Source organism: Nicotiana tabacum, chromosome 4, assembly GCF_000715075.1.
Source record: "Nicotiana tabacum cultivar K326 chromosome 4, ASM71507v2, whole genome shotgun sequence".
In the NCBI taxonomy this organism is placed as follows: domain Eukaryota; kingdom Viridiplantae; phylum Streptophyta; class Magnoliopsida; order Solanales; family Solanaceae; genus Nicotiana; species Nicotiana tabacum.
In genome coordinates, this window is record NC_134083.1 from 142,229,463 (window position 1) to 142,238,071 (window position 8,609).

The window sequence follows — 8,609 nt, forward strand, 5'->3', positions numbered from 1 at the left end:
AATGGACCGTAACGGGTCGCGGGTCATGGGTTATTCCGGATTGAATTTTTGTTAATTAATTAAATTAATTAATTGAAAGAAATTTTATCCAAAAAGATTAATTAATCAATCTTTGACAGAAGCCGAGCGAGCGACGACGACGGCGCGAGACTTGCCTTCTTCTTAACTCTTTAAGAGCTAGAAGAAGAGCAATTGTATATATACCCATGAAAAGTCTTTTCTTCCTCCAATATGGGATAATGTCCCTGTGCTGAGGAGGGAAACTCAAATATTTCATTTTTTTCCTCCATTTCCTATTCACCCTCTTTAAGCTACACAAGCTTAAAATCCCAACAGAAATACTCTGTCATCATCCAGTAGCCATTCAAAGAGGAGTCTTTCTTGTGCTTATAACTCAAGCTTCTTTTATACCCAATAATCAGACTCTCATCCTCATCAAGAATTTTCTTGCCTTTATTCTGCTGTGTCCAAGTCCCATTAGCAGTAGTTCTATTGTATCTGGCATCAGTGGGCTTCTTCTTCTTCAATTGGGTAAGGAAGTAATGGGTTTTCATGGAACTAATGTCTCCAATTAATCGCCATGGCTCATTGCTGTAAACATCTACAAAGCCAATCAATCCTTCAGTTGGTAAGCATTTTCCAGCCACAAATTTCAACAATTGCATTATCAGATCAGTGTCAGAGGGACGAAATTGAGGATTCTTTTCCATGGGTTCCGTTCTTTCTTGAAGACTTTGAAAACAATGACACAAAAAACTTTCTTGAATGAGTGAGAATGACACAAAAAACTTTCTTGATTGAAAATGAAACAGAACTAGGAAGAACATATAAGAAGAAGAAACAGCGTATTTAAGAAGAAGAAACAGCGTATTCTGAACTACAGAATCTTGATCCCGTTTTGGAAACTATGACAAGGTGTTATTTTACACGCAAAAAAACAACTAAGACTCCTTTTAAGAAACTAATTGAACGGCATTTTTACCCCCTCATACTCCTATAATATTTTTGTAGCAAATAGTAAATTTACCCTTCAATAAATGATAAATAAATCAATTAAATTGGAAGTGACATGAAGTTCCATGTATCTATCTACCTGGCATTTAGTGTAGTCTATTTGTTTATGCACAATAAAGTTGCTTAATTAATTTGGGATCCTATTAAAGAGTAATGATGGCTACAAAATGTGTAAATTGAAATGAATTTCTTATCACCATAAAAGCGTTTTCAATTCCTACTAGGATAAATGCACAATGAAGTTGGTTAATTATTTTGGATCCTATTAAAAGATAAATGATGACTACAAATCTGCACAATGAAGGTAATTTTTTTCCTTTTTTACTTCCTATGAGTATTTATGAAATTGTAAACTCTGATTTTTGCTAATTTTATTAAGCAACACTTTCCACTGTTATTAATAATTTTTGTTGCGATGAATGATTAGAAAATTAAGTTATTTTCTATTTGACTCTACACTCCGCTTGAAGTGGTACTGTAGAAGCAACTACTCCCTCTATTATTACATTTGTTAAAAGTTTATCATTCATCCTTCGTGCATAACAAGTAACAACAGCCAAAACCCAGATAAAGATTTGGGGACGCATATTCCCCCAAAACCTCATGATATTACTAAGGGTGGCAAATGGGCCGGTCCGGGACCGCGAGCTATGTGGGCTAAGTCGGTCGGGATCGGTAGGACCGCTAGAGGTGGGCCTGAGCCGGTCTCGTGGGCCGGCTCTTGGCTTTGAACCGTTAGGACCTAGACCGTTTGGCCCGCCAAGGGACCGGGACCGGATCGGTCCCTTGGTGGGCCCAACGGTAATTTTGTTTTTAAAAAAATTAGTTGTTTGGCTATTTTCAAAAACAGCCATTGGACTTTAAAAAATAGTGGTTGGCTATTTAGAAAATAGCCATTTAACCTCCCCCATCCCCCAAAACTTTGTTTTAACCCCAAACGTTTTATAATTACACTTTTTTCCTATTTTAAACTATAAATACCCCCTCATTCTTTTATTTTTCTTACAAAATCAATATCAATCTATCACAATCTCTCTCTAATTTTCTTATATACTTGTTACTATTGCTTACTTTATTCCAAAAAATAGTAAAACAATTGAGGTTGTTACAATTTGTGAAAACATTGTGTGATGTTGGTGAATTGAAGTCTTCAACGATAATCAATTTTCAACAAGTTGTTCGTCAATTCAGTAAACTCGTTCCAACTCTTAAATCTTAATATTATAGTTTTGTTTGTTTTATTTATTTGCTATTACTTGATTTATTAAGATGGCTTCCTTAAAAAATATTTTTGGTAAAAACAATAATAAGGAAAAATCCAAGAGTGTCGAATCTAGTGGTCATGTTGTTCCTCCTCCCCGGCTCCCCAAACCAAATCCCATATTCGTCCTACACCTGCTGTTCTTGATAGCGATAATAGTTTATCACAATTTACCGAGAGTCAATTTATCTATAATATTGCAGCCGGTGAACAATTAGACCATGAAATAATGAATGCTCTTTATTCTAATAATTATAATACTGATGATGAGGAAATTGATCTTGATGAAACTCAACCGGATGATGATACACCCACTAGTCCTGGTTATGATGTTAACCTAACTAGTGATAAACCTGCTAATCCAAATAATGACCCATCTGATACTCCTGTTACTGCCTCTACTTTTTCTAGACAACCTACCAAATGGACGGAAACCTCTCCTTTTTGGCCAATTTTTACTCAACTAATTCTAGAAAATAAGGCTAAGTGTAAAACTTGTGGTATGCAGTTAGCTTTTAAATATTTTGGATCGCGGGGGAAGGGGGAACTTTGGCTAGACACATAAAAAAACACCCTCAATATATAGTCAGATATCTTCGTCTGAAAGTTTTGGCCGGGGAAAAAAATATACCTAGTCTTAGTCAGGATGATCATAGTACCAGTTCAAATCAATTTCAAATCGGGAAGAATTGGCAAAAATGGTAACTGTTATGTGCTTACCCTATAGTTTTCCTTCTGACCCTTCGTTTGTGCATTGTATTAGAAAATATTTTAATCCTACTTATAAAGGTTTTTCTCGCACAACTGTAAAGAGCGATATTTATAAATATAAGCATGAATATGAACAATATTTGCGCTATTTATTTACTCATATAAATTATTGTATTGCTATTACAACTGATATTGGTAGAAGTGGCAACGACTGTGATTACCTTACTGTTACCAGTCATTAGATTGATGAGGATTGGATAATGTAAAAGCAGATAATTGCGTATAGAATAATTAATTCACGTCACACATGGCAGTTTATTACTAACACAGTTACAGATATTTGCAGATATTTTTGCATTAGTGATAAAATAATGTCGGTTTCAATGGATAATGCTACTAATAACACAAATGCTATAGACTTGCTTACCACTACGCTAAATCCTGCATTTAGTAATATTTTTCATGTTAGATGTATTTATCATATTTACCATTTAATTGTGGGTGATGGTATTAGAATTTTAAATATTGAAATTTAAAAGGTTAAAATGGCTCTTAACTGGATTTTTTATTCAAACCGTAGAAGTAGACTTAGAGAATATTTTAAAAGATACGATGAATGTGGCCTAAGAGAAAGAAAGGTTCCTAAACCTTGTCCAACTAGATGGAATTACATGTATGAAAGTTTGGTTGTTGCATATGAATATAGAAACCCCATAAACTCAACGTTTAATGCACATGTAAGTAGTGATGATGAGCACATTATGAATGGGGATTGGACTAATGTTAAAATGCTTGTTGATTTTTTAGAAAAATTTCATATTGCTACAAATGAATTTTCTGGACAATATTATCCTACTATTTCTAACCGTTTAGTTTATATTGCAGAACTTGCTAATTTGTTTACTCATTTTTCAAAGGGCGGGGAAATTTATAAACTTGCTATTGATTCTATGAGAAAAAAGTTTAAAAACTATTTTTTCCCTATTCCCCCTATTTATTGTGTTGCTGCTTTGTTAAATCCTTGTATGAATTAGGAGGTCCTCAATTTTGATATGAAACTGTTTATAATGGTTTAGCACTTGAAGATGATGAGTTGTCTCAACTTTTAGAAGCAATAGCCTCAATTAGAATAAATGCTTAAACTATTTATAATGCTTATCAAGTTGCATTAAATCATGCTAGACTAAATGTTTCAACTCCTTCTTCTTTTTCTTCTTCTGATTCTCAATCATTAAAAGAACTGCGGGAGTAAAAGCACTTAATACTTGGGCAAGGTTTACGGATTCTCAAGGTTCTAGTAGTAATAATTTTTCACAAGTAAATGAGCTTGAAGTTTATTTGTCGCAGGGAATTGAGGAAGTGAATCCCGATGGCTCCTTTAATCTTTTGCAATGGTGGAAGGACAAAGAAAATTACTTTCCATTTCTTTCAAGGATGGCCCGAGATATTTTAACTATTCAAGCTTCACCAGTGGCATCGGAGAACGCTTTCAGTCAAGCAAAACTTCAAATCGGTGATTATAGAGCGTCTATGAGGGAGAGCTTGGAAAAATCAGTACTTTTCAGAGATTGGATCCGTTCGAAAAGAAGAAATTTTGGATTTGCTGAATCACGACCAGAGGAAGACAAAGCTTATGAAGAAATGCTAGCTGAACTTGCGGAGGATGCTGCTTCACCCGACAATAGAAGCGGCGATGATCAAGCTACTTTTCTGCCATTACCAACGGAAATTACTCCGGACCTTGAAAGATTTATGAAATTTGTAAGAGATACCATGTAACTTGTATGAAAAAAAATTAGTATGTATTATGTAACTTGTATTTTGGCACATCTTGATTAGTTTCTTTTTCTTCTCAATAGTAGTATTAACATCTTGTTGTGCTCATTCCATAGGGAGGAGAAAGACTAAGAAAGATATTGCTATATTTTTTAATGCTATAATAAAATTACAAGGGATGGCTTTGAATATCTCTTTACAATATTTTTGTCTTTAAATTTGAATTAAAATATTTATGTCACAATTCTATAATAAATTTATAAGGCACTGCCTTAGATATTTTTTAACATCTTTTTCTCTCTAATTTCTATTTAATATTTTTTTAAAAATTAATATTTAGCCGTTGGACCCACTTAGCCCGCGGGCCCGGCCGTTTAACCCAGGACGATGAGTTCGTGGGCACGGTCTCAGTCCGGTTCCTACAAAAAGACCGTTTAGCTCTGGACCGGTAGGTCCGTTTAATTAAGGACCGGCCCGGGACCGAGATCGGGACCGTTTGGACCGGACCACTTGGCCCGTTTAGGAATCGGACCGGCCCACATACCACCCCTAGATATTACCAACGGAAATGATACTGGAGATCAAAAAATTCACTTATCCTCATTCAAAGAAAAGCTGCTTGCCTATGAAACTGTGGCAGACCCCAACACAATTCACCTAAACACCAACCCCACCACTTGGTTACTGGATACCCCATCCTCGCAGTCGACGGAATCTATGGAAGATGTGATTCATGGTAACAACACAACCAGTAATACCAAAGGTATCAAAGAAATGTAATTAACGGAGAAAGATCGAAATAGTATGTACTCCCTATGGAAATACTCCCTAATAATCAAGCTTATTGGTAAACGTATCCTACACTAATATCTAAAAGAAAAAATTACCTAACTTTGAAAACCCACAGAACCCTTCCCTTAAATCGATCTGGATCACAACTATTTTGTTATCAAATTCACCAAAGAAGAAAGTATGACACAAGCTCTTCAAAATGTCCCATGGTTCATTAATGGTTACTTCCTATCCGTTAAACAATAGGAACCAAATTTTGTAGCCGGAAAAGCAAAACAAGTGCATACGACCATTTGGGTACGACTTCCGCAATTAGCTACTGAGTTCTACGATGGCATAATCCTATGAAAAATTAGTAACTTTATTGGAAAACTTCTTAAAATTAATGCATGTACCAGTGCCACACTAACGGGTCGATACGCGCGACTTTGTGTAGTATTGCCTCTAGATGATCTCGTCCAACCATGTATCCTAATTGGATCTCACCTCCAGCAATTAACATATAAAGGAAACAATTTTTTATGCAAAAATTGTGGTGGTTTGGGACATGTAGCTCTCTCATGCCCCCACGATAGGATCAAACCAATAATGATGAAAGACTCCAACAAAGATGTGGAAATTCCCACCCGACAGAGAATAAGTGGCACAGTGTCACCTTCCCCAGAAAAAAGGAACCAAAGCAGGCAAAAAACTCTGGAGAAGCAGCCATCCTTACAAGAAGAATAACTTTTAGGCATTCCTTCGGATCCAAAAACAGGTATATATGTAAAGATTTTCGATGCGGCATCAGGTAAGTATCTCAACACTAAAAAATTATTTTATAAAGCTAAAAAACATGACTCCTTTAATGTTTCCTCTTCTCAAGACCTAAGAATAATTGATACCTCTAATGTTTCATCTTCTCAAGACCTAAAAACTATTAACTCCTCTGACAACCTCTCGCCGACGGGCATAAATTTGGGCCCAGTTCCTACATTAAATGAAAAAGAGTCCATTCCTATTCCAAATAAATTCTCCACCTTAATGGATGAAGACATTAATTCCTTTGATTCTAGGATGCAAATAGAAAGTTTTGTCACTATTTACCTTGTTTTGCCCGTGTGCATCTTGTATCCAAGTATATTACTTTATCAACTTAGAAGAAATGTATCAAGATGAGTATGGATATGGGTTAAAATTGGATCTCGTTGATGTCACTCTGTAGATGGGGTAAGTTGTATTTCATATCTTTTCTGCAAGTAAAGTCGTAGCTGCCATGTGACCAGGAGGTCACGGGTTCGAGTCGTGAAAACAGCCTATTGCAGAAATGCAGGGTAAGACTGCGTACAATAGACCCTTGTGGCCCGGCCCTTCCCCGGATTCCGCGCTAGTGAACCAGGCTGCTCTTTTTCTGCTTGAAGAGTGAAATTTTAGGGTTAAGTTAGTTTCTCATTCCTACATTTATTCTCATGATATATAGCTCCTATATGTCTGAAGAAATTCTTGTACATATCACTTCAGCATTCCTTCTTAAAGACTAGCAACTTTCTTTGCTTAGCAAATAATTCTTCCTCCCCTCATCTAGAAATCTATTGTCCCCTTGAAAGATGGTAGGTTTGAGGTGTTTAATGTCTCCTTGCATAATATGGATTCCAAACATTCATGATCTGAATGTAAATGAGTCGAATGACTTATCCCTCGGTCTATTAGTGAACCATCTGTCTAGGGATTGTAAAAGATGTTATACTAGAAATATAATAAATTTAGAAATATAAATAGTTTTAATCATTCTGTTGAGATTATTTAATAGTTAGTCATCTTGTATTCATTTTACATAGGATTTTTCTGTAAATATTTAGGCTATCAATGTAATAAGGCAGTCAGAGTAGTAGTTAGTAGAGGTTAGAGCTTGTGACGGTTGTACACGTGTATAAATACATTGTACAGATATTTTGGAATATAAGTAAGTTTCATTTTTGCTTTAGTCTGCTTCTCGAAGCTTCCCAGAGTGAGATTAATTTCCCTTTTCCTCTATTGGAACTCAATCTGAGCTCGATTACACTGTCAATCCTCAATATTTTGCCATTGTATCAGAGCGTAGGCTCCGATTCTCTCTTTAAACACTCAATTTGTTCATTTTCTCTAAGTGCGTGTTCGTTTTTCTCTGAAATTACCAATTCAACATATTTAGGGCAAGGATCATAGGAGGAAAAATCACTTTCGCTAATTTTGAGCACTATTCGATTGTGACTATGTTCCTACATTTCGATTCATGGCAGGAGACAAAGATACTTTGGATTCGACTAGCCCTTTATACATGCATCCGTCAGAGAATGCCGGAACGATGCTGGTACCAGTGGCTTTCAACAGCACAGGTTATAGATCCTAGAGGAGAGGATTATTTAGAGCGTTATCGGTGAAGAACAAGGTTGGATTTATCACTGGAAAGGTTAAGAAACCATATGCGGGTCACGCTACTTTCGATCAATAGGAACGATGCGATGATATGGTTACTTCGTGTGTTCTCAACTCACTGTCGAAGGATTTGGCTGATAGTCTGCAATATGTTAGGGATGCGAAGGAATTGTGGCAGGAATTGGAAGATAGATATGACCAAACTAACGGTGCTAAGCTATATCAGCTTCAGAAGGAAATCAGTGACTTAAGCCAGGAAACTCTCGATATCACTGGCTACTATACCAAAAGTAAGAAACTTTGGGAATAACTCAATACCCTGAATGCACATGCTTAATGAAATTGCACCTGCACCTGTGGAGCCAAGGCAAACATGCACAAGGGAGAGCATGATAAAAGATTAATTCAGTTCTTAATAGGGCTGAATGAGGTATACACTGTGGTAAGAGGCAGTATTTTAATGATGAACCCTCTCCCTAGCATTGCACATGCATTTTCTATACTCATTCAAGAGGAAAAACAAAGGAAAGTTAAGTCGCACAATTAATTTGTGATGGAATCTGCATCTCTTAATGCAAGTGTTGGAAACAACAATTTCAAGACCAATTATAGTACAAGTGGATACAATGCTGGGAACAATACAAATAAGGGAGGATATTCA

General features: G+C 36.1%; 1 protein-coding gene across 1 annotated transcript; it reads right to left on the reverse strand.

Annotated features, from left to right (window-relative positions):
* Positions 1-311: 311 nt before the first annotated feature.
* Positions 312-828, reverse strand: LOC107812811 (NAC transcription factor 56-like). The gene has a single exon (XM_075251088.1). The coding sequence runs from the start codon at positions 825-827 to the stop codon at positions 312-314; it is 516 nt and encodes a 171-aa protein (XP_075107189.1). The 5' UTR covers position 828.
* Positions 829-8,609: the final 7,781 nt, after the last annotated feature.